This window comes from Penicillium antarcticum (genome assembly GCF_028974205.1).
Source record: "Penicillium antarcticum strain IBT 31339 chromosome Unknown utg000002l_segment0_segment0, whole genome shotgun sequence".
NCBI classification, from domain to species: Eukaryota; Fungi; Ascomycota; class Eurotiomycetes; order Eurotiales; family Aspergillaceae; genus Penicillium; species Penicillium antarcticum.
This window is the reverse complement of record NW_026695300.1, coordinates 4,052,234-4,077,722: the sequence shown is the minus strand read 5'-3', so window position 1 is coordinate 4,077,722 and position 25,489 is coordinate 4,052,234. Positions and strand designations below refer to the sequence as shown.

General features: G+C 49.8%; 8 protein-coding genes across 8 annotated transcripts; 2 read left to right on the top strand and 6 right to left on the bottom strand.

Annotated features, from left to right (window-relative positions):
• Positions 1-193: 193 nt before the first annotated feature.
• N7508_002515 (putative protein kinase) lies at positions 194-3,521 on the bottom strand (the record flags this gene model as incomplete). Its single annotated transcript, XM_058460581.1, has 3 exons — positions 194-383; positions 436-2,328; positions 2,386-3,521. The coding sequence occupies 3 exons, from the start codon at positions 3,519-3,521 to the stop codon at positions 194-196; spliced, it is 3,219 nt and encodes a 1,072-aa protein (XP_058324113.1).
• Positions 3,522-5,299: 1,778 nt separating this feature from the next.
• N7508_002514 (uncharacterized protein) lies at positions 5,300-5,638 on the bottom strand (the record flags this gene model as incomplete). Its single annotated transcript, XM_058460580.1, has 1 exon — positions 5,300-5,638. One exon carries the CDS (start codon positions 5,636-5,638, stop codon positions 5,300-5,302), a length of 339 nt encoding a protein of 112 aa, XP_058324112.1.
• Positions 5,639-5,684: 46 nt separating this feature from the next.
• On the bottom strand, positions 5,685-8,588 carry N7508_002513 (uncharacterized protein; the record flags this gene model as incomplete). The annotated part of the gene is made up of 1 exon (XM_058460579.1): positions 5,685-8,588. The coding sequence occupies one exon, from the start codon at positions 8,586-8,588 to the stop codon at positions 5,685-5,687; it is 2,904 nt and encodes a 967-aa protein (XP_058324111.1).
• A 1,404-nt stretch (positions 8,589-9,992) lies between these two features.
• Positions 9,993-11,124, bottom strand: N7508_002512 (GTP cyclohydrolase I; the record flags this gene model as incomplete). The annotated part of the gene is made up of 4 exons (XM_058460578.1): positions 9,993-10,295; positions 10,346-10,650; positions 10,718-10,851; positions 10,922-11,124. The coding sequence occupies 4 exons, from the start codon at positions 11,122-11,124 to the stop codon at positions 9,993-9,995; spliced, it is 945 nt and encodes a 314-aa protein (XP_058324110.1).
• Positions 11,125-12,037: 913 nt separating this feature from the next.
• Positions 12,038-13,670, bottom strand: N7508_002511 (WD repeat RBAP46/RBAP48/MSI1 family protein; the record flags this gene model as incomplete). The annotated part of the gene is made up of 6 exons (XM_058460577.1): positions 12,038-12,212; positions 12,275-12,760; positions 12,823-13,284; positions 13,340-13,445; positions 13,513-13,590; positions 13,646-13,670. 6 exons carry the CDS (start codon positions 13,668-13,670, stop codon positions 12,038-12,040), a joined length of 1,332 nt encoding a protein of 443 aa, XP_058324109.1.
• A 475-nt stretch (positions 13,671-14,145) lies between these two features.
• N7508_002510 (chromatin-binding exonuclease XRN1) lies at positions 14,146-18,383 on the top strand (the record flags this gene model as incomplete). The annotated part of the gene is made up of 2 exons (XM_058460576.1): positions 14,146-15,835; positions 15,886-18,383. 2 exons carry the CDS (start codon positions 14,146-14,148, stop codon positions 18,381-18,383), a joined length of 4,188 nt encoding a protein of 1,395 aa, XP_058324108.1.
• Positions 18,384-20,550: 2,167 nt separating this feature from the next.
• On the top strand, positions 20,551-21,997 carry N7508_002509 (arrestin C-terminal domain-containing protein; the record flags this gene model as incomplete). The annotated part of the gene is made up of 2 exons (XM_058460575.1): positions 20,551-20,863; positions 20,931-21,997. 2 exons carry the CDS (start codon positions 20,551-20,553, stop codon positions 21,995-21,997), a joined length of 1,380 nt encoding a protein of 459 aa, XP_058324107.1.
• Positions 21,998-23,727: 1,730 nt separating this feature from the next.
• Positions 23,728-25,429, bottom strand: N7508_002508 (oleate hydratase; the record flags this gene model as incomplete). Its single annotated transcript, XM_058460574.1, has 2 exons — positions 23,728-24,790; positions 24,846-25,429. 2 exons carry the CDS (start codon positions 25,427-25,429, stop codon positions 23,728-23,730), a joined length of 1,647 nt encoding a protein of 548 aa, XP_058324106.1.
• Positions 25,430-25,489: the final 60 nt, after the last annotated feature.

The following is a 25,489-nucleotide window of genomic DNA, read 5'->3' as shown; positions in this document are numbered from 1 at the left end:
CCAGAATTATCTTTGAAATGAACACTGGTGAAGTAAATTTTGATCTGAAGATTTATGCTCAATGGGCAATAAGTAACAAGCAAGCCCATGTTCCGATAATGAATCCCGTAAACGTAAATGCAAGCCCTTCCACCTGCCAGGTCCAATGCAGTTCAAAAGCAAAAGAAGAAAACATTAAAAAAGATATCTTTCATCATCCATGCAACGAGCCATGACCACTGGTTTCCTGTCTCGTGCGCTTGGCGTCCCGATCACTGCTCGTCACCGAAGCTTCAGCCTTGCGTTTGTCGCGGTCCTTTTGGTTCTGCATTTCCACCCGTCGAGCTTCCTTGCGGAGAGCCTTGGATTCAAACTCGTGCCAATCTCCTTCAACATGCTCCAATCTGTAAATGAGGTTAGTAGTGTATCAAAAATATCTGGATTGGGGATACGTACTCGATCGGTGGGTGAGGGGTTGGTTCCTCCGATACGAAGTAGGGATGCTTGAGGACATCTTCGGCACTTGGCCGCTTGGCGGGATCATAGTGGAAGACGGAGGAGATGAGGTCCATGGCACCGGATGTCAGGACATCACGGTAAACATCCTCGAAGACGCGCTTCTTGCGTTCGGCTGGCCGCATAAGATGGAACCACGGCATCTCCACAAGATCCGGCCATTCGGTCTTAGTGGGGGTGCCCAAAAGGTTATACAGCTTGTCCATTTGGCTCAGTTCGCCCCCTTCGCCAGGGAATACAGCCTTCTTGGTGAACATCTCCATGCAAACACATGCAGCACTCCACACATCGACGGCTGGGCCGTATCGGGTCTCGCCAAGGAGAAGTTCAGGAGGACGGTACCAAATGGTAATGACGCGGTTGGTGTAGTCGAGTTGGCGACTTTTAGAGAAGAATCGGGCCAGACCAAAGTCAGCAAACTTCAACAATCCTCGATTGCTGATCAGGATATTGGCAGCTTTGATGTCTCGGTGGAGGACACCACGGTGATGAAGGTAATTTAAACCTTCGAACATCTGTTTGGCCAGATCCTTCTTGTGGGCGAGGGTGAGGGAGAAAGTAGGGTGGTTGATGAGACCAGTAAGATCATGGGATAGATATTCAAAGACCATGAAACATTCGTTCTTTTCAACCATGACCTCGAGGAGATTCACAACGTTGTGGTTTCGGAGATGTTGTAGCAACTTGATCTCTCGCACCGCTGTAACAGGGAAACCATCTTTTTCACCTTCCATTCGGATCTTCTTCAGTGCAACTTGCCGCTGGGTAAAGACATGAGTTCCCTTGAACACTTTGCCATAGGTACCAGCGCCGATGACAGACTCATTACCCGGCTTTCGGAAGTAGACAGAATCAGACTCGGTAAACTCCTTAGGGATTGCAGGTGGAAGCTTAGGGCGGGTGAGAATCCGCTTCTGCTTTAGTGGCTCTCTCACTGGCTCTGGAGACAATTCGCTGTGACGATCTGGTCCAGGGGGTCGATCTCCTGGCCGTCTGTCACGACGTTGATCAAACCGGTGGTCATCTCTTCGGTCCCGCGGACCACGGAAGTCTCGTTGTTCACGGAAGTCTCTGCGATCCCGTCCACGATCCCGTCCACGATCCCGTCCACCCCGGTCACGGCGATCATGTCTTGGCTCTGGTTTGAACTTGGGTAGTGGTCCGTTGGTCAGCCTATTGCGAGGCTGCGGGGGCTCAGGTGCACGAGGGACCGGCTCACGAACTTGCATCCGCTGAGCAAGATCAGGAACAGGCTTCGGAGCGGGTGAGGGTGCAGCCTTAGATTTGAAAGCAAAACTGAACTTGCCGCCTTTGTTCGGTGTCGAAGCATTAGGTTCATCAGTTGGCGGTTGCATGGATGGGGCACTCTGGCTTTCCGGCGCGGGCTGTGTTTGGTGATTACCATGGTAATCTCTGCTGGAAGGTCTGATATGATCCCCATTTTCGCCTCGAGGTGATTGAGGGTCATTGGTGGAGCGTGCTCGATTGGGCGTCTGTGATCCATGGCTGTGTACAGGGTGAGAATCGTGTTGTCCTCCACGACCTCGTGCTCCCGGGGCGGTCCATTGAAGATTATTGAAGTGACCCTTTGCGTCGCGCTGTGGGTGTCCAGATTGATAGGGATGGGAACCAGGACCTGAAAATCGCCGGTCGGGACCTTGGTTTGAGAAATTACCCCGATGACCACCGCCAGAGTGACCGCCTCGATAAGATCCACCGTATGGAGACCGGGGGTAATGATTTCCAGGGCTGTTGAATTGTCCTTGATTGTGAGAGTAATGCGCGGAGTGCCCATTCTGTGAGTAGTTATCCTGTCGATAGGGAGAGGCGTGACTATAAGAATGGTCAGAATAATTCAAGGCATAAGTGAGGCGTGGAATATATTCTCACCCTGATCCAGAATACCCCGGCGGTCCGTTCCAACCACCTCTTCCAGAGTAAGGTGAGCCAGATGGTGGGGATCCATGGTATGAGCCTGCTGTTGGACGTTGAGGGGATGTGTCGTAAGGTCGAGTATCAATATGTGGCCGTGACGATCGACGATATGGCTTTTGTCCCATATCTGGACAACGTGGCCCATGTGAATAGGCATCCCGTTGATCACCGAAGTTGTCAGAGTCAAAACTTGGTATCGGCCGTGGTGGAGATGGAGACCTAGGTCTGTCGTCCAGGATGGATTGAATTGGACGGGTAGCGTTCATTTCCGAGAGACGTCTTGATGCGTGAGATGTTACGGAGACTCTGGAGTGTGATCGTGCTGAATGCCGCGAGTTTGCGCGATAGTGAGATCCGTGGTCACTGTAATTATCCCCACTTAACGATCTCGATCGTCGGTCAGGTAAAGGATGAGATCCACGGTCATGTATTGGCGATCTGGATCTTCCTAGGCGTGGAATATCTGGACGGTGACGGTCTTTTCCACGACGATCCCGGCCTCGTCGAGGGGATCTTCGCCTCGGACCACCACGGCCCTGGAACCGTCCACCACGTTCACCGCGTTTCTTAAATGAAGGGCTTCGGTCCCGTCCTTCGCCGTGCTTGCCGTAACTCGACTGCGGAGGGAGAGGGGGTCGACGGCCACGCGGAGAGGGACTTCGAGTTCGTTGGCGTTTGGATGGAGGACCTGAAGGTGACTCGTCTCGTCGAGTATTTGGGTAGTCTCTGTTGAAAGTACCGGGAGGGGGGCCGTTCCAGTCACCTGCTGATGAAGGTCGATTCAAGTCTGGTCGGCGGCTATTGTTGAAGGGAGCAGGTCCAGGGGAACCTCGATGAGAAGATCGATCTGATGCAAAATCACCAGGGCCGTGAGAAGGGCTAGGGCCAAAGCGTGACGCGCGCGGTGGCGACCGTCCGGGTCGGTCGAAATTGCGGTTATTAGGCCGATACGGGCGACCTCGATCACGCCCTCTACCTCTTCCTCGATCACGGCCTGACCCTCGACCTCTGCGCCGGTCCCCGTCACGGGGATCGCGGTCTTGGTCAGCGCTCCACTGGTCTCTCAACGGACTCCTACGGGACCCAGCCATATGAACTGCACCAACGGCATCTGGTTCAAACAAGGAGAGTAGAGTAAGTCAACAAGCGGCGGCACTTGTACGTAGGCTCAACCTGGCGATAAAGATGAAATGTGTAGGCAGTCCAATCGTGTCCGCGTTTCCAGGAAGTCTCGGGGTTTGGGGGGAGGCGGAAGCGTAGTTTTTCCGGGAACCGAAACGTCCGCGCTATCAAGCACTGGTGAACATTAACGTGAGCACAGAAGATGAATGGGGCATACGCACCTATTCAGATTTATCAATAAATTCAGGCAGAATAACTACTTTGTCGTGGACACTGAATGAGGGTGGGATAGCCTTGGGGGTGGAATGGGTCCCGCTGCGGCTCTACAGGTTGATTCGACAAGATGACATGCGGCTGTTGGAACATGTGCAGCTCTTCCTTTTGGGTGTTCTCTGGTCAGGAGACTTGCCCTGCGTGCCGAGCGTGTCAAAGTCTGGCTCAAAGAATGATCTGAAGGGGTAGTTGCTGCGCCGACGGGGTTAGTCCAAATATCAGAGCTTTTTTCTCGAGTCCGCTCTGCACTCTGTACAGTTGCCCGTAGCGAAGCCACAAGAAACCGAGTTTGCTTGTCCGACAGAACTATCTACGTATTGTAGGCCAGGCCAACTGCAAGGAGGGGCGCTGTTGCGAGCCGTCGACTGAACCCGTTGAATCATCGGGTCACACCATGAAGATCAATCGTCGCCTGGAGCATTATCTTTCGCCCGGAGTGCAGCCTGCCAACCAGGAGGGTCGACTCCGAACATCGTGCTTCTTTTTTGAAACCAGATCCCAGTATCACATCGAGGTCAGCTTCCCGGGCCTCACCTTGCAAGCGTGTCAACGTTCCTGTCCGGGAGCAAACGAATTGCAGTCGTGATTTACAGATAAACTGATGGCTGGCTAACCAGTGACAATTGCCAAAAAGTAAAGTATGAGCGGATATGATCTTGATCCTGGGGTGAGCTGAACTGAGCTGGCATATTATCCGTTTCTGCGGCATAAGCGGGTTCTCATGTTGACACATGTTGATCCAGAGAGGGGAAGTCGACGAGAACAGTGAGAAGTGAATCGAAGGTCAAAGAGTCAATGTACGAGACGATCAAGGCAAAATTCAACGCTGTTTCCATCCTCGTAGTCTCCGGAAATATAAGTCCCCAAAGCGGCACCCTGTCAAAATGCTAGACCGACTAGGGATCTGGCTATGATCAACCCCGCCTCTCATCTTATTCAACCACGAGACATCCAGTTCTAGGACCAGGAGTCCACAATGTGTAATCTAAGAGCAAAAAACGCCTGATGGTGTGATGGTTGAAAGGGAAAGCCGTGGCCTGAAACTTGGGCCGCGATCAAGCGGGATGGGCTGGAACAGGAACACCCGACCGTCCTCACTCCGGGTAAAATGCACATCACATATCGACCAGGAGGAGTTATTCAAGCGGAGGAAACTGGGGGTGATCAGTAAGTGCGCATGCCACGTTGAATGGGAGTACTAGGGCGGAGATGGAGATTGATGTCCTGGTTGAGGTAGAAATGTTGGATGGATGTGAAGGTGAGGGTCACATGAGAGTCATGTGATGTTATCTTCACAAGTTAGGGCAAAGGAGGTTCATACATCACTCAATACATTCATTTTAATCTTACATTCACTATGACTTTTTTTTCTTTTTCTCGGCATTCGACAAGACCAAATAGTTGCCCTTCCTCGAGCTTCCCCCAACAATACTCCAAACATAAGTTGTCATTAGAAAGATCGCTCAGTGAGCATCTACTCGGGTAAGGAGCGCTGCTCATTCAGGAATTTATGCATATCCTGCCCCCAGGCTAGACTATCGTTCTCATCAGGGACTTCATACTGCTCCGCTGTGAACGAAGTTTCCATCTTACGGCGCACAAATTCATCATTGACCAGAACGTTCACAGGGATCAAGCCCCAACGTTGGACGGGACTTGGGGGAAAAGAATCGAGATTGAAGTCGGAACATGTAACAGGATAGTAGAATGGATATTGCGCAAAATCAATTTGACGGTTCAAGAGGTTTCGGGCTTCCTGGGCTGTCCAGGAATCGGCAACGGGAATTGGCTCTTCCCAGCGGTACCAATCCATCCAATGCGGAGATGGTGTATTTTTCCGAGGGTTGCGTTGTGTCTCATTATTGAAAAAGGAACATGTTCATCTCATCATTTGTTGCTGGTGCATTGCCATCTAAAAACCAGTGGACCATGCTCATATCACGCGCCGTGAAACAGGCAGTCGTCAAAATGTCAGCAAACTCAGTGTCGCCATAGAGGTCTTTGATGATGGTGTCGATGTCAAGGATACACTCCATAGCCAAACAAATATCCTTGTCAGGCCATAATTTGCGGTTCTGCAAGATCCAGAGCCGGTAATAATTGTCAGGAAGTTTCATGAGGTCCCACAGCTTGTACAGAATTATCTGTGTTCTCTCTGGCCATTTCCTTTCGCGAAACACCAGAGTCAAGGGTTCACGCATGCGACAAAAGGTCTCATTCACGACGCCTATCTTGCGACCAAGTTCTTCAAGCCACTTAGGCGTTGGTGCGAACGATAACTGGCCATTCCGTTCTTCGCTCGGTCTGAGATGTTTCACTGGACCCAAAAATCCCCCGAAGACGGCCATGAGTTCATAAAATGAAAATGAAGTCTCCGCAAGGCGAAACTCGAAAATTTTCTTCCTGTATTGAAGCCTTTTGCTGTACATGTACGCCCCAACGGACTTTCGCAAGGCAGTGCTTGCCATTGCAAGATTGTCAATTACTGGCCAGGGGAGCTCGTCTGCGATGAGAGCAAAGATTTCGGGAATGCCTACCATGCTGTTGCCAAGAGAAAAAGTGTTCTCACACGGCACATCTTCATTGGGGCTTTGGACAGCAGCTTTGACCGATACCAAGCGAGTACTGTTAGAGCGATGTCTCTGGCGAGTATTGGTAACCGAACATCTAAATGTACTTGAGTTCAAGAGATCCATGTTGTCAATCAACACTCCCAGAAAACAGGGTTCCATAGGAGGATATTTGAAGTCCCATGTCACTTTGCGGTGGAGATTGGGGGAATCTGGGTCGGCCAGTGGGCTCGATTCGTCCCAAATGATCTGAGAAGTTGTCACTTCTTCAACAGTCTTTGCATCTTCAGCAGCAGGGAGTACTTCGTCCTTTCCGATTTTGTCGTCCAGGGCATCAAATGTGGGAAATGGTGCACAGGGTCCATCACCTCCTCCGAAAGGAGTCTCGCGATTGATAGTACGAGGATCGACGGGGTCTACTCGAGTAACCTGAAGAGTAACATCTCCATCCGGATTAGATCCTTCAACTGGTCTGCGCGATGGTCTGTGTCCTCGATAAATGGGCACAGGGCGTGGTCTCCGGGAGCGTGGAGGGTAGGCATAGAGCTGTCCCGAGAAGATTGCCACGTTGGCCAAACGACAATGCTTCATTTGCGGACGTGGGTCCCTCGAAGGGGCTAGACTAAACCCCTGGGGTCGGCTTGCTGTCAATCGTGGATCTAAGATCGTGAAGAGCGGGGCTGATGAGACCGCTGGATTAGGTGCATGGGGCTGCGGTATTTCCGAACCAAGCAGATGTCCCGCAGCAGGCGACTCAGGAATGGTGCGCAATGTCACGCGTGGTCCTACCACGCCAGGAACCGAGTAGATGGGCAAATCTGGCGAAGGGGCACGCGATCGTACCCAGCGTAGATTCCTGGCGGCAGATGAACCAGACGAAATCGAACGCACTGTCAGAGTCGGATTCAACACAACAGGCAGCAGCGATGAGACACTAGAATTGGGTGAGTTAACATGCTCTTCTGTCGCACCACGACGTGAATCGGTAAAAGAAGCGGGAAATGCAGACAGAGTTGTTGAAGCAGCTTGTGGGTTTATGACAATAGCTGCAACAGGATCAACCGAGCCCGTTGTTGCTGAACGTTGATTTATCTCCAGTAACGTCATCAGATTTTGAGTAGTCTGAACAGCTGAATCGATCACGTTAAGTAAAGCTGACGTAGCAGAGATGGGCAAAGCTTCAGAGGCCATCGGTGAGGTCAGACTTCGTGCAGCAAGACTTCGTGCAGCAGGAGTTTGAGACGCAGCTGGCAGGCCCGATTGGGTCGAGGGTTTCGGTAACCAGGGCACACGAGGAATTGGCTGCATAACACCATGAAAGCCTGCAGGAGGAATGTCCACAACATGAGCGCCTTCGGGGGTGATGATCATCCATGGAGGGGTTCGGCGCGTGCGACCCGAATCAGGATTGGTCATTGACTGGAGTTGGTCAATTGGGATGCCAACAAGTAGCTGCTGTCGAATGAGCCATGTCTCGAGCATGCGCTCTGCGGAATAGGGCACAGCATCTTCAGGCCAGGGAGCCGGCGATGATGACACACCTGGCTGGCCGAATCGTGCTACAAATGATGCTCCACGTTCAGGTGGGATTGTGTTAGTATTGGTAGTCATAGCAGGTGAGGTATCTGTAGGCTCGAGAGACCCAGAGTCGAGAGTTACAGAGATACGAATTCTGGCAGGGCTTGGAGACACGGCGAGACGAGCAGGCGCAGGTCTAGGAGTATCAGGCATACGAATCCATGCAGAGCTTGGAGACATGAGGAGACGAGAAGACACAGTGGTAGAAGACTCGGAGATTGGAAACCTCGCAGGGCTTGGAGACTCAGGGAAAGGAATTGACCTAGGGCCAGTTGATGTCACAGGGCGAGAAACTGCACGGTATGTTGAATCGTTAAGCATGATCGGGACTTCAAACGACTCGAACTCAATGGATTGAGTTGTCGCAACCGCTTCAGAACTTGGGCTGGGGTTCACATGGCATGGCATGGATGCCATCTCCGCAGGAGGGGTATTCTCGCCTGACTCATGTAGCATACGGGCATGAAGAGAGTTCAAAAGATCCCGGATTGCTAGTGAATACTGAAGTGAAGGATCGGGCGACTCTCGTCCAGGACTGGGAGAATCGGGAGATTCATCTCTGTCAGAGCGAGTCAAGGAGCCTTGAGAGGCTGAACGCTCCGGACGGCGACTCATGATGATTGAATTGCTTTCTTCGTTTTCTTGGAGTTGGGGCTTTGACAGATATGGCTGATGGCTTGACCTTCCAGACAAATTGTTAGTATAAGATACAACAGCAGATAGAGTTCAAATGAAAAGTTGTCAATAGCATGTTCTCAGCGTTAAGAATGGGAGAAAGCAACAGCAGACCAAAAGGTAAACAAAGATCGTTATCTCACCCATTCTTGTCACAGAATAAAGTCTCGTAGAGGTAAAGACAATGCATGCATATGGAAAGAGAAGTGCATAGGGATATAGGATGAGAAAGTGGGAAGAGACTTACGGCAATCTCAGACTGGCAACAACTTCAACAGCGGTATCCCAGATGTAAGAGTACCACGAGGAATGGCCAGCTATAGTTGCAGATTGATGAAGCGCTGGCAGCACAGATTAGAGTGCACGTACTTATGCAGGAAGACAAGATGGAGATGATGAGGAATCAGGGTAGCAAGATGGGAGAGGGCAGAGGCTAGGATGAAAGAGAAAGAGGATCATGAGGAGAAAAGGAAAAGGCGAAGAGGAGCGTAATAAATGAAGCTCAAGGTACGTTTTTAGACTAGAAAGTGAGTGTCCGTTTGGTCGTATGAGCAGTCCCGAGTCGTATCGCCGCATAGGGCTGCCGCCGGTCTACATAGCCATTAAGGCTATTGCGGGTCTGTACAGTCGTATATCGCTCGTCGCGGCCCGTATCATTGTCTTGCGTGGCACGTCTGGTCGTATTTGTAGGTTTATTGGAGCGAATGACAAAAGCCCTAAAAAGCACGGGCCATTTAGCCATTCCAAGACACTCAATAGATGACTCGAGAAGTGATTATCTGCCTAGCCTAATTTCTAGCAATTATCACACGGATATGATATGCATATAGCCCCTGCTTCGGAATGAGGAGACAAGAAATAATGAAAAGAACAATGTACATTGACTATGATACGTAGGACATATATAAATGTAACGAAAGAAAAGGATTCCTAGGTAGGAATTGTCATACAAAATAGGGGAATCAAGTGTTGAAACAGCTTTGCCAGCATCATTGAGATCAAGGTCGAAACTCATGGCTGTATAGCAAAAGCCTCTTGAGGGTAGGTTAGTAGAATTTTCTTTTTCTCTCCTTTGCTGATCAAGGAGATGGTTCCATCATGTCATGAAGTCGTCAAGCAGATTGCCAGAACGTCACTTCATAGAACAAGGGAACATGACATAACAGGGCAGATGATGCCAAAGTTTATGCAAACATTAGACAAGATAGAGAAACACCAGTTCACGCTTTACATGGAAAAGAAAAAAGCAAGAGTACCCAAACCTGTTGAAAGGTAACCACCAAAACTCCGAAATCCGTAAATCAATGCCCCGTTTTTAACATGTGGGGTTGATTTCATAGGTCATTACCTGCGGTTGAGCAACGTCAAGAACTCCTCCCGGGTCTTAGCACTGGACCGCATGCATCCAAGCATGCAGCTGGTAGTCGTGGTGCTGCTGACCTTCTGCACGCCACGCATGACCATGCAAAGGTGAGAAGACTCCATGACAACACCAACTCCACGAGGCTTGAGGACTTCCGAGATGGCAAGGGCGACTTGCTTGGTCAAACGCTCCTGGACTTGAAGTCTGCGGGAGAACATCTCCGCTAGGCGAGCCAGTTTGGACAAACCAAGGACACGACGGTCAGGAATGTAACCAATGTGCATCTATATGAGGTCAGAAAGAGTCACACAACACATACATGAATGACGCTTACCTTTCCAGTGAATGGAACCATGTGGTGCTCGCAAAGCGAGAAAACGTCGATGTCCTTCACAATTACCAACTCGTCGTGATCCTCGTGAAAGACGGCGCCGTTGACCAGATCCCGGACGTTCTCCTCGTAACCCTTGGTGAAGTAGAGCATTGCCTTAGCATATCTCTCTGGTGTCTCGCGAAGACCTTCTCTTTCAGGGTCCTCCCCGATGCATTCAAGAATAGTTCGGATAGCTCCGGACAACTTCTGGATTCTTTGGTCGGTCTCCTCCGGTGTCGACTCCAGCCGCTGTCTAGTTCCGGGGCCTAATTGCAATGATTAGGCATAGTTCCCGGAGATATATTGTTCAGAGGTATGGCTGATATCACTTACAAGGCCAGCTAAGGCCATCAAAGTCGATGGGTGGGTTCATTGTGTAGGGGCTGGCAGGACGGCTGACGGTGGCCGGAGGGGTCAATGGGCCGCCTTCATCCCGGGGGTCACGGGGAGGGTCATTCAGGGTAGGCCTATATCCGACTATTTAGTAAGAGATAAAACACCAGACCATGAATGGCGACTATATCTTCAAATACGTACCGGACCGGCACCACATTGCGAATTGGCACTGATGCAGTGGCAGTGGACTCGGTGGAGACGGCTCCAACACCAGCTCCAGTCTCAAATTGGAGGGGAACACGGGGTTCAAAGGAGGATCGGATGGAAGAATTGAGGCTCTCACGCTCACGCTCATCACGGTGGCCTGTGGAGGAGCGCTGCAGGGGCGAGCTTCCGTTCAACATGTGGGACGGAATAGCTGACGGCTTCGCAGCCGGGGGGGGAACCAGAACCCATGATGTGTAGGTGTGGTTGACAAAGTGAAGAATTAGAAATCACACTCGATGATATAGGAATCAGAAAATATAGTACAGAAGAAATTGCAAATTATTGCCTCACGGGACGCTAACCTTCTTTTTACCCCCCGCTCTGCCCCCCCAAAATTGTTCACCGCCCGGGGCTATCGTTATCTGCCATGTAGATCACGTCCCACTTGCATAACGTGATCGCTTTACATATACATAAGCACTGCTTTTATTTACTTGTTGTAGCATTTTATAGTATTATAGTACAGTATATCAATAAGAAAACTTGTGTGTCTATGTACATAGTGTCAATCACATTTAGTGAGTCATTTAGACAGAATGCAGGAGGAGCTTGTACTCCTACAGGCGTCCAATAAGATCACTAGCTAAGCCCTTTGACCTATCCACTGTTTTATTTGTTAGAATGATTGTGGCATCACATAAGATTGCATTGAGTCGGTGTTGATCATACCTTAGTCGGTTACGTATCACGCTAGGGTGCTGCTACATCATAACTTGCCTACATATTCACATATATATATCTGCACACTTAGCCATTATGTGATGTGGTAGCTGTAATTTCGCGTAATTTTATATCCAAATGGTATTAGTGGCTATGGCCCGAACAAACTGGGAATGTCTCATCAGCAGTCTATTTATCTATGGGACTGGCGCATGAAGAACTAAGGAACATTGTTTGCTGAGCCTAAATTTTATAAAGAGTACGAAAGCTTGTATATCAGATGATTGGTATTTTGAATAGTTGCTCATTATTGTCCTTTTGACTCGTCTGAACTGAAGAAGCACCGATATGGGAAATAATTGAATCGGTACCTGCATGTTAAGTGAAATCTCACGCTTCCAGCTCCTCAGTGGGGACATCATCCAGGTCCTTGCCCACAATGGCATCAGCCACCTTCCACACCTGCAACAGATTGTCCTCAGCAGCGGAGCAAAGAACCCAGGGGTCGCTAAGGTTCCAGCTAAAGTCAGAGATACGGTTTGTGTGTCCACCGTGCATGAATAGCCTGGGATAAAGTCAGCGATCGGCTCAAATAGACCAATATAATCAAGGCACAGCGTCACATACAGCTCTGGTGGCCCGTCCTGGGCGTCCTCTGGAGTTTGCTCCTCACCTGCTCGGCTGAGATCCCAGAACATGATCTTGCGGTCGTAGCTGGAACTGGCCAGAACCGACTCCTCAAATGGATGCCACGAGATTGATTGAACCGAGTCGGTGTGACCCTCTAGCGAATGTAGCTTCGACTTCAGGTTACGGAGATCCCAGATTCCGATGGTCTTATCGGCAGAGCCTGTGGCCAAAATTGTCTCGGCGGCAGGGTTGAAGGAGATGGAGTTAATAGCATCGCGATGCTGGCCCTCAGCTGAAGCAGCCGCACGTGTAGAATCATCTTGACGGGTATCAAGGATCTGAAGCGTGATGTCATCGGAGACGGTTCCGATGAGAGAGGAATGAAGAGGGTGGTGCTGAACGTCGTTGACGATAGATGAGTGGTGAGTGAAGGTGCGGCTTGGTCGAACTGCCTTGTTACCCTTGGTGTATGTGGTAATATCCCTGCGGTCCAGCTCTGTCAGTCGCTGATTCAAATGCCGTTCCTTGAAGCAGTCAATGCTTACCAAAGTCGAACAGTCTTATCCTCGCTACCTGTAGCAAGGTGGCCAGCTACGTGGGGGTTCCAGCTAAGTCCGAAGCCTTCGGCTTCGTGACCTAGGAGCTCCATCTGAGGGTTCACGGTGCCGGTTGGCAAGCTCGGGTGCTTCGAGCGATCCCAGATCATCACTCGTCCATCCGTGCACATCGTCGCAATGATATTAGGGTTCTGGGGTTGGTATCGGGCCTTGTTGACCTCGCCCTTGTGATCGATCTTTTGAACGATGTTGAACTTGATTTCCATCTGGGGCTTCTTGGAACCTCCACCGTAGCCGCCAATCTCTCCCTTATCCTCGTCGTAATCATCGGGATTCGGGGCATTGGGGTTAGGAAGCTGAACATGCGCAATTTGAAGGTAGTTCTGCGCTTCGCCAGTGGTATGTGTGCCAATGAGAAGACGATGGGTCGAGTAGGGCTTGTCTGGGACTCTGAAGAGATATTTGGTCAGATCGACAATCACCAAAGGCCATAATTGGGGCATACTCTTGCTTATCTGGCAGCCACTGCGTTGTGAGTGTTGGCCATTCTAGTGCCGTGCTCAAGATCATGTCATAGAGAAATGGCGCATTCTTCTTCCATGTCTTGTACTCTGCGCGCATTAAAAAATTAGCGTTGGATGCCATTGAGTAAGCCGGGAAGATGCCCAGTGTAGCTACCTTCATTGATGATCTTCTCGTCGGTGTGTTCCATGTCATGGTCCTGGTCCTGATCCTTTTCATGCTCGTCACCAGCACCTAGGCTTTGATTAGATTGGGATTCCAATTAATCTGCAGGGGTACTGAGGCTCACCGTTCTCCTCTTCATAGGGATCCATAATTGTGAAATATGTAGAGCAAAAACGGAAGAAAAAGAGAATATGGAGTAGAGGGTTGCGATATGCGAGGGAGAACGAGCCCAACGCGCAACCGCGTAAAAGGTCTTGGCACTGGCGCTAGTCCTATCTAGTAGGCGGTCAAACCAAGAAACAGCATCGTGGGATCAGCTCGCCAGCTTTTGGTGCCGCATCATACACTCCGAACAGCGTCAATTTCGTCACTTTTCGCGTTACGTTCCCGTTTCCTTATTCTTATTTCCTAACAATTCCTGCCCGTCCTCAGACTTTTCAGGACTGCAGCCCCTCGGCGCACTTTTCTGCCCCAGATTCACTGAGTCACTGGATGATCTCACCTTTTGTCGCATTCCTGCTTCAATTCTTCACGAGTACCCCTCTACGAATTCGACTCTTACGAACCCTCGACTTCGGTCGTTTCCTCTGACGAAATATCATTTGAATTGACCCAACTTTCATCATGGGTGTTCCGAAATTCTTCCGCTGGTTGAGTGAGCGGTATCCCGCGATCTCGATGCTGATCGCAGAGAGCCGGATACCCGAATTTGACAGCTTATACCTCGATATGAACGGCATCATCCATAACTGTACGCATAGTGACAGCGATTCCCCAACCTTCCGAATGACGGAAGATCAGATGTTCATTGCCATCTTCAACTATATCGAGCATTTGTTTGGCAAGATCAAGCCTAAGAAACTTTTCTACATGGCCGTTGATGGTGTCGCACCACGTGCGAAGATGAACCAACAACGTGCTCGTCGATTCCGAACTGCATTAGATGCGGAGAGTGCGAAGGAGAAGGCTATTCAGCAGGGGCTGGAAATGCCCAAGGAAGATGCCTTCGACAGCAACTGCATCACACCCGGTACGGAGTTTATGCAGAAGTTGACACAACAACTGAAGTACTTCATCAACAAAAAGATCTCGGAGGACACTGACTGGCAGGGCGTGGAGATTGTCCTCTCTGGCCACGAGGTCCCCGGAGAAGGAGAACACAAGATCATGGAATACATCCGTTGCTCGAAAGCGCAACCCAACTATGAATCTAATGTTCGCCACTGTCTTTACGGTCTTGATGCCGATCTGATCATGCTGGGACTTCTTAGTCATGACCCCCACTTCTGTCTTCTTCGTGAGGAAGTGACCTTTGGTCGCCAAGTCTCGAAGAAGCCCAAAGAACTCGAACACCAAAACTTTTATTTACTGCACCTCAGTATGGTTCGGGAGTACTTGGAATTGGAATTCCAAGAGCTAGAGCAGGAAGGTGTTTTGGATTTCCCATTCGATATGGAACGTGTTATTGATGATTTCATCCTCATGGCATTCTTCGTCGGAAACGATTTCTTGCCCAACCTGCCGAACTTACACATCAACGAAGGTGCACTTGCCCTTATGTTTAAACTCTACAAGGAGGTACTGCCTAAAATGGGCGGTTACATCAACGAGCAGGGTGTCATAAACGTCCAGCGCTTGGGCATGCTTGTGGAGGCATTGAGTGGCGTTGAGCATCGATTTTTTGAAGCCGAAAACTCCGATGCCCAATGGATTAAATCCAAGAAAAACGACGGATCTCTTGAGTTACAACAGAAGCCGAAGGAGCTTACCCTCACTCCAGCCCAGAAGGAAATCCTCAAGACGGTCAAGAAATATGTTCTGAACCGGTCTGAAAAGGCTTCCGAACCTCTTGATCTTCCTCCTACACTTCCCGCTCGTGACCGCACCTTCGTTGAGCGCCTTGCAGATGAGCTTCGCTTGTCATGGTCCTCTATCGATAACGAAAATGGCGATCGGTTCATGAGACTTCAGCTTCCTCAGTCCCAAAGCGATGGAGATGACGATGATGACGAGGACGAAGAAGCATCAATGGCTGTCCAGCGTATTATTCGAAAATACGAAAAGGCCAAGGTCCAAGATATGACCCCCGAGGAGGCCCAAGAGGCGGCGGAGAAGAAATATGACGCCAAGTTCCAAGAGTGGAAGGAAAACTATTACCGCTCCAAGTTCGGCTGGGGCCTTGACAACAAGGAAGAGATGAAGAAGCTTGCGCAGAACTATGTGCAAGGATTGCAGTGGGTCTTGTTCTACTATTACCGTGGTATCGCATCATGGCCTTGGTTTTTCCAGTACCACTACGCCCCTATGATTTCTGGTGAGTGGCATTGCATCCTCAATTTGATTCTATTGCTAACAATTAAATAGATGTGAAGTTTGGACTGGACGCAGATATGAACTTCCAGCTGGGACAGCCTTTCCGGCCGTTTGACCAGCTTATGGGTGTTTTGCCAGACCGCAGTAAGAAGATCGTTCCTACTGCCTATTGGGATCTGATGACCTCGCCCGAATCTCCCATCTACGACTTCTACCCCCGTGATTTCGATCTCGACATGAACGGCAAAAAGATGGAGTGGGAGGCAGTGGTCAAGATTCCGTTCATCGACGAAAAGCGACTGTTGTCAGCGCTCAAGACAAAGGAGAATTTACTTACTGCGGACGAGAAGGGAAGAAATGACTTTGGCGCCAGTCTCAAGTTTACCTACTCCCCTGACGTGAATTTTGTCTACCCCTCTTCAATGCCTGGCGTATTCCCCGATCTTCCAAACTGCCGCTGCATTGAAAACATCTTCGACCTTCCTGCTATGGATGGACTGGAGCCCTATGCCGGTTTGATGGATGGTGTGCATCTAGGTGAAGCCGCACTGGCTGGCTTCCCTAGCATCAAAACGCTGCCGCACCATGGACAATTGGGCTTCCACGGAGTCTGTGTCTTCCAGCAAGACAGCCGCAACGAGAGCCAGGTTGTCACTCTACTTGACTCAGGAAGTCGGTCAAGCGTTGAACTGGCCAAAACAAAACTCGGACGACGTGTCCATGTGGGATACCCATTCTTGCAGGAAGCTCTTGTGATTCGTGTTTCGGACGAGCTGTTCGATTACGTCCTTCCTCCCGGTGAACAGCACCCTGTTCAAATCCCTCACACCCCTCAACAGATTGAGCAATGGAAGAAGAAGGCGACCAAGATTGAGAATACTTACAGCAAGCGTCTGGCAATGATCATCGGAGATGTCGAATCCTTGGTCCACATTCAACTCCTCAAGGGTATGTCCAAGACAGACGCAGGTGCGACCATCAAGGAATTCGCCGATATCCCCGGCCAGGAGACAGACTATGCTTTGCAGGTTGTTGTTGACGACGTAATTAACCCCGATGAGCGTTTCATTGAGCGTGAGGCGATCCCCATTGAAGAAGAATTCCCAGAAGGCAGCCGTGCCTTCTTTTTGGGTGACTTCAACTACGGACGACCTGTCCATATTGGTGGACACGAGGATGGAAAGGTGAACGGCTTGATCGCGGCCGTAAAGAACCGGGAACCCGAGTTCGGACGCGAGCGTGTCAGACAGGCCGAGCAACTTTGCCCTTACATGCCTTCCTACGCAATTGCCCGCAGCCTCCGTCTCAACCCCTTGGTACTGGCCAAGATTACCTCTTCTTTCACCGTTGACGTTGAAGGCACACGCGCAAACCTCGGTCTTAACTTGAAGTTCCAGGCCAAGCAACAGAAGGTTCTTGGATACTCCCGTCGCGGAGAGACCGGTTGGGAGTTCAGTCAGAAGGCAATCGACTTGATTCAGCAGTATATGATCAACTTCCCCGATTTCATTGCTGGTATCCAGCGCAACCCCCAGGGTGACCGTTATTCACCAACTGATTTCTACCCGGAGGAGACTGCTCTTCTGAAGATCAAGGAGATCAAGGATTGGCTGAAGTCCGTTGAGGCCAAGAACTTCGAGAGAGTCCCTCTTGACGCCGAGCAACTTGACTCGGACATTGTAGAATTGATCGAAAAGGATGCCGATAGTCTCGGTCTGGCTCAGCCCCAAATGCAGCCCAAGAAGGTCCGCGGTGTCCCCCGCAGTGCTCTCCTTCGTCCTGCCGATGTTGAACACCGTCTCGGAAACCAGACTTTCAAGCTTGGCGATCGCATCGTCTATGCTCAGGATTCCGGTAAGGTGCCAATCGCTACTCGCGGTACTGTTGTCGGTCTCACCAGAACCCCGCGTACTCTTCTGCTGGATGTTGTCTTTGACGTATCGTTCATGAGCGGTACCACGTTGGGTGGCCGATGCTCGCCCTTCCGCGGTCAGACCGTTTTGGCCTCGTCGGTTCTTAACATCTCCTACCGTCAGCTGATCACCAGCTCCCGTGCTGCAACCAGCCAACAGACCCAGCAAACTGCAACACCTCTAACTGTTCCCGGCTACGGTGCACCCCTAGCTGCTGGTGGCCAAGGACAGCTGCAGAACGCAGCCACCCCACCTCCCCTGAGAGGTTCTTTCCGTGGTGCTGTGTCCGGACAAGGCAACGGAGGTGGTCGAGGCCGCGGAGGTCTCAACAACGGCCAGCAAGCTAACCTTCCATTCCGTCCTCACGCCAACGGTGGTCCTTCCCGCGGTCCCCGTGGCCGTGGAGTCTTCGGCGGCAACCGAGGTGGCTACACCTCAGTGGACAACAGCGACCCTAGCGAGGGCGTTGTCCAGAACAACCCCAACTTCCGCCCTCAGAACTACAGCCAGGTTCCCCCACCGCAAGGAATGGATCGTGGACGTGGACGTGGTCGTGGCCGTGGCAATGGAAACCGTGGTAGAGGCCGCGGTGGACGAGGTGCTCCTGCGGGAGCCCCTGCGGCTGGTGCCCAGTAAGAAGTGGAGTGTTATTTGACGGAGAAAGAAATGTAGTTTGAACGAATTTGTTATGATGTATCATATGGAAGCTTTGCATATGTACTCGATAATTACTGGCAAATTTGCCTTTCCCTTCCGATTAAGTATTCCCTTACCGCTAATTGAGTACACACTTGAGCATCCCGTATACTTTCCATTCTAGACCAATCATACGTAGCGTATACCACTTTTCAACATCACTACCCTCCAACCTCCCAACCACACAGTTCAATTTTTCGGCTTCACAACAGCCGTTTGGGTACTGGAGATAGTAGAAGAACTTTGCTTTCTAGCCAAATCGATAAGGGGAAGGCGTTTGGACATTTCGAAAGGCAAGTGATACGGGGAGTATTCCAAAGTTGTTCGCAGAAGATTCTCCGCCTTCCGTAGAAGGCTTTGATAACTATAGAAGCAAATCTTTCCATGTATGTGATACCAGTGACGCTGTTACCTCCCTGTTGTCACAAGAGATCCTCTTCGGAATCGGACAAGGTGGCACCCAAGCTCCCATAAGATTTAGATGGAATATTCAAGAATGACTTCAGTGGTCCATGAGAATCATTCTTCAAATTTGACAAATCGTGGGCGCCAGAGCTACTTTGATGATAACCCGAGAAAGCATGAGAGCTCCCTACCATTTTGATGAAAATGGACCGTAGCGCTGGTAATCCACAGCAATGACGACAATTTTGATCTCGATGCCTGCGACAATGATCATATTGTCCATTATGTAGAGAGCCTAAGGCTCCGAAATGACCTAGGTTTTGGACTACGAAGCGACATAATGCTGTTACTACAGACAAGGAACCGAAGCAGATGATTCCGAGGACGGCTGCTTTTCGTTGGGCGTTCATCTGGAGGTTGAGAACGGTGGGCACAGGAAGAAGCCGAATAACAGTATCAGAAAAAGCATTTCATGCAATAGAGCCATGAAGTTAGTATGGGTTTAAGTATGGCAGCGTCGAACAAAAAGGAATCGCATACCAATGCTGTCGGGGCCTTTTGGACCAGATATTGGCTGAGGTGGTTGAAATTTGAATATACTTCTGGATGGAATCGGGTTGCTAGTGGTTGGCTCTACCAGATGCTATCAGCCAGTCGACTCTGAGGATTACGGTACCTATATTCATTGTTCGAAAACGGCGAGTGGGAACTTTCGTTTCGGCGGGAGACGGAGATATAACGGGAGAAAGGCCTGCTTAAGTGTAAAGCAAACAAATATGTAGACGACCTCCTCCATGAACAGCTACTGTAATTGGATGTTAGTATGCGAATGTCTCATTCTGCTCCAGAGACATTCAATCATTTTGCTAATTTGCTCCATTACCCCTGCTGGCGCCCGCTTGGAAGGCCTGCCCGAGTAAACATAGAAGTCCAAGTCAAAAGGCAAATGACAACCTTGACACTTCACAGCCCACATCCATAGGATAGGAACAAGTATAGTATTGACAAACTGCTCCCCTGCAATTAACCCCCCTCAAGGTGAGCAAAATTGACGCACAAAGAGAAAATTTGCGAACGCATCATCTCGGCCAAAGGTCTTCAATTGCCATCGATAATAAAAGACGGAGCACAACCAAGGAAGTTCCCAAGGCAAAGGCTGAAGATTGCCCACTGCCATGATTACTTCATATTTAGAGGCATAGTTAACTAACGTATTAACCATCATCGCATATGATGTAATCGCATGTAAGACAAAAGGCCTAGGCACTTTAGCATCAGGTGACTGAGGCTCACAAAAGCCAAATTCGAAGCTTGTAAAAACTTGGTATAATAGGACCTTAGTCAGCCCACCTACACCCCTTGCCGGGGATAGACTACGTTTCGAAAGCTATTCAACTATGTCAGATCACAAAAAATCTGTATGTACTAGTATTGAGGGAATCAATAGTTGGTAATTCATGAAAGAGTCGACTAGTTTGGACACTCTGGATGCCAGCAAAGGGCTTTTCGAGTTATCATGTGACTTGAGACTCACGGTCTATCGCAGTCTAGATCCACCACTGCAGTTCATGCGCCATCTCCTGACGTTGTTTTATATGACGTCCAAATGTATAATTGCCATCGTCTGATGCTTATAGATGATATGGATCTACTAACGTTGGAACTAGGATTTTTTGCCTTGAAAATTCAAATCAAGAAAACCATGCAGCCAGAGCAGGGAGACTGCGCAATACCTTTGGACCTGTATAGAAACTCATGTGTGATGAGGTCAACTCCTGCATCCTCTATCCCAGTTTCGCGCAACGAGGAGGTCATGACAAGCGCCGATGGAATCACGGTCACGTTGGCTCTGGCGGAACCGGTCGTCTATTTACCACATTTGGACTCAGCTGACCCAGCTACTGCCAGATCGGTCATGCTGAGTGGACATTTGCGGCTCAGATTGACGAAAACTATCAAGATAAAGAAAGTTGAACTCGTGTTCAAGGGCGTCGCACAGACGAAGATATCTGACGGTAAGCGACACTCGATGCCGCTGTTCGACTTTGGCGTCAGCGCACTAAGTGTGTGTTTGACATCTAGGGATTCTTCCAAAGGAAGGACGGACCCAGCACATAAAAGAGCTCAACAAACACGTATGGCCGCTATTCCTCGCAGATGCACAAGACGGACTTTCGATGTCAAACATTGACTACAGGGCGAACAATCTTAATATTGCAAGCCCTCTACTTGCGACGATAACGAAGCTACATAGGACAAATACAGCGATACTGAACATCCAACACAACAATAAAGACGCGATGGACCTATCACTACGAATGAATCACGACCATGCCTGTGGGATTAGTAACGGCGAGCCCTGGGCCCGTGGAGTTTCGAGGTCACACCGAGGCTACCAAGTCTTTCCTCCGGGCGATTACACTTACAATTTTGAACAATTGATCGATTCACATAACCCAGAAACAATCGAAAACCAGATGGTTTCTGTCAGATGGCTTCTTCAAGCAGTCGTTGAACGCCCGGGAGTGTTCCAGTCTAACCTATCTGGCATTCGGTATATCCCCTTCATCCGGAGCCCCGTGGAGGGATGCCTAGAGCAAGTTGAGCCCATCGCGATATCGAGGACCTGGAAGGATCAGCTCCATTACAATATCACCATTATTGGAAAATCATTCCCTTTGGGATCACGGATACCTATCGCCATAAAACTCACCCCATTCGCGAAGGTTACCTGCCGTCGGATCCAAGTCTGGGTGATGGAAAATTTTCATTATCATGGCAAGGCCAACCATCATATCGAACCGCGTAAAAGGCTCTTACTTTTCGAGAAAACGGCGCCTTCGGCAAGTCCCAGCAATTATCCAGGAAGCTTGACGCGAGTCACGGCTGATGATGGCATTTCTTGGAACAATCGGGCGGCTACTCTCACAGGAGAGGATCTTGTTGATCATAACCGGAACAACTTGCCAGATAATCTCAGCGATAGCTGTCAAGCCGGGCCAACTGAAATGGAATTGAATGTACAGATCCCGAACTGCCAAACTATTGTGGGTAAGGATGAAATGCAAAAGTTGCATTGTGACGCGACATACGAAAGCATCGAAATCGCTCATCAGATTATGGTAAGCGTATACCAAGAAGCAGAATAATTTCGTTCATTTGCCCGACGATAGTCGTTTGATTCTATGTTACATGGCCTGGGAAGGATAAAGAGCTGCTCTGAACGTTCCTGACGGTGTTATAGATAACGTTGTGCATGTGTGAAGTCTACGATAAAAAACCTACCCATCGGCGTCACTTTGCCATTTCGGTGCATTCTCCGATCCACATTCTCTCTTGTCTTGCTGCGCAATCCTACCTTGATCTTCCTGCATATTCATCTATCACCCATTACCCGGTAATCTCTCAGGTACATGGATGTGGGTGTATTCGGGCTACTGATGACAGGATAAACCCGTCCATTCCTGACGTGATTATTCCAACAAAGACATGCCAGCACGCCGCAGGAAAGATGGAGACTCAGAGAGAACGGGAAGGTTTCCAATGATCTGAAATTAGCCAGGAGTCGAAGCCCGTACAAGTAGTTTGTTAGGGGGGTTTAGCAATTCAGACCTGTTGTTATTTCCATTGGTTGACCAATATGATCCACTTGCCAGTAAGAAGGCATTATTCATCATATTTGAAGCTATACGCACCAAATGGTAAGGTTTGGTACGTCAACTAATCACAGCCACAGATATCTCTGTTTTCGCAATGTTACTTCCTTGACAACAAATATGGTGGCAATTACCAATGTTTGCCACAATTCGGGCCTGCGTGCGTCATGCATCATGAAGGGATTTGGCACGAACCATATGTTGCCTAGTCTGCCTGCCACTGAAGAGCGAGATTCATTGCTGGCCAGCACCCAAGATTGGGTATTTTACTTATGGGTGCGGCGTTGCCTCTGCCTACAAGCCTATCTACCTGCTAAGACTTTCCCCGTGGGTGATCACCCCTGGTAGCTTCGGCTTGCAAGTAACAACTGGGAGACCCACGATTGAAGACAGAGCCTGCTTAGTCTTCACATTTTTCGAACTGTCGCTCGATCAGCATTGTCAAATCTCCCCGATCTACAAAAGCATTGTTTCAAAGCATTGTTTCTACTCGCATACCTGTTCATAATCCGTGGTTGGTCATATTGCATTGCGTACATAGCCCAACATCCCCGAATGAAGATACCAACAAGCTCCAATGGGCTACTACTGGCATTACCGACACATAGTGCATGGACCTAGTAAAAAAACTATACCATAGGAGCCAGTGGTACACGACAGGTCCTCCACAATGGAAGTATCAGTTTAGATGTAGGCATTAGCGGTGTTGGGTGAAGAGACTTGAATATATTCTTCTTTTGGGACTACAGCTGGTGTGACCTGATTCCGTCGCATTTCTGACGAACGTACTCCAGTATACGTGAATTGAACCGGGGCTTCTTCTTGGATATCGGTCCAAAAGAAAACCTCACCACCTCCGAACATGGTCGCTGCTCCTGCTCGTCTCTTTTCCAGCAGAAGATCAACCTCTCCGAAACACCACGGCAAGCGCCTCCTGGCCCTTCGTTGGGCCCTTTCTTGTGATCATTCTGAGATAGCAAAGATGCAGCATTTTCCCTCCAAAGGTTCGACCAGTCGGTGTGTCAAAGTGACTATACAGATTGCTATGAAGAGGTAGGCATCGAGATCCGTGTATCAGAACAGTCGTTGATGATGGTGTCCCATCGGCCTCGCAGAGTCAGGCGCCCAGCTGTCAGTCCAGAATTGCTTAGTGCGAAATCTGAGATGATAATTTAGATGACAAGAGGGTAGATCATTCTGTAAAAAACTACTCGATGTCTGGTTCAAAGTAGAATGGTCCGCAAACCATCCCAGTAGCTCTTATGTGCTTTCGGCTTCTTCTCTTTCAGACCCATCAATTGGTATACAGCTGTTTGTGCCCCGCGGATAGTGTACTCCATGGAAAACACTGTTTCTTCGGGGATTTCCACAAACTGACCGATTAGGGCAATATTGCGCGCGTTTTCGGGGACTACTTTTGGGCGTTCGTCTTCCTCTCGAGTCAGGTACTGCGCTGTCGCGAGCGGCAACAAGCTGGTCACTGTGACGGAGTGCTCGAGTATCGGGTCTACGGGGAACTGTAGATGCTGGACCACCTCCATCAGGACTTCTCGGCCGCTACAGCTGCTCATTGGTTTACGAATGAAATTCCCTTCCCGAGATGGTGACAGTGCATAGCCCCATAGCAACTGGGTGTTTTCCGGTTGACCGGCGAGATGCGGTTGGCACGGCACATTGAGGCTCAACCCCCAGTTGCTGTTCTTGAAACTTACTAGCGTGCTCGTACTCAGTGAAGAGTGCACCAGAGCTGCAAATTGCCCGACGAAGTCCCAGCCTGTCAGCGTCACAAGAAAACATTCCATGGTGGACTCTGTGATGCGCGCAAAAAATCGTGACGGGTCTCCAAATTTCGGATGTTTCCCTGATAGCTTAAACCACAGGTCCCACGAATCGTCGAGTGTCAACTCTTTGACCTCGGGGATCGGATCTGGTGGAGACCAGTTCGTGCCCAAGGTTGAGCCCGCGTAGATGGATCCCAGGGTGACGATCAGGATGTCCTCTGGAGTGACGGGGATGACGCTTTCCTTGCCACTCTGCTGAACCTTCAGACCAGATACTAATCTAGGGTCACTCTCCGGTTCCATCAGCACGTCTAACACCTGTAAATTGTGTCTGAAGTCCACTCCCTGCCTTTGCAGATAGGTGGTGATAGGAATGATGATACTGTTGAATAGCTCGTACGGTGTACCATCGATAGGGCTCAACGTATGAAGGTTGGCAAAATCGTGGATATATCGAAGATGGCGCCGGAATTCTGCCGCATTATGCCATGGTTGGAATGCAAATCTACCGGAGTTCAGTTTCTTTGCGAGACCGGAAAGGAAAGAAAGGTGGTGTGTACTTGGTCGCCCACATGCTCCAGAACTTGCCATGGAAGAAATCCGCACTAAAAATATCCATGATTCTCTTGTTCATGCCACTACCTTCGCTCGCCAGCATCATCTTCTTAATACGGACTCGGTCACTCACGCCGAGGCCAAGCCGTCTGCCGTCCAGAATTTCCATCTTATGATCTTCGTTGACTATCACTTTGGTCTGGAAATCATCCGAGAGTCTATCATTCTCGAGATCGAGCAGTTCCTCCTGGATAGTGGTATTGGAATTGTTCAGTGACGGGATTCGTGACAGCAGATCGTTGGTACAAATGTAGTTCCGGCTCAATATGTGCCTGGGTGAGATACGCTCTGTCGAGGCAGGTTCCATGGCTGAATCAACCGCTCTGTTAACCGGCAAACCCTCCAGGATGTGAGATTGCGATGCCGAATTCTGCAAGATGTGGATCTGAGACCCTGGCACTTTCGCATCTTGGATCAAGTGGACAGCAGCCGCCAGAGACCCAATATCCGCGCCCACTAGCCAAGCATGAACGCCTTTGGGCGTCCTTCCGTCGTCTTGGTGGCTTTGACTGCGTGGAAAGTGAAACATCCTGTCAGTACCAAATGTCGGTGAGACGCCAGTGTTTTCCAACTCTGATCTTTGGATGCC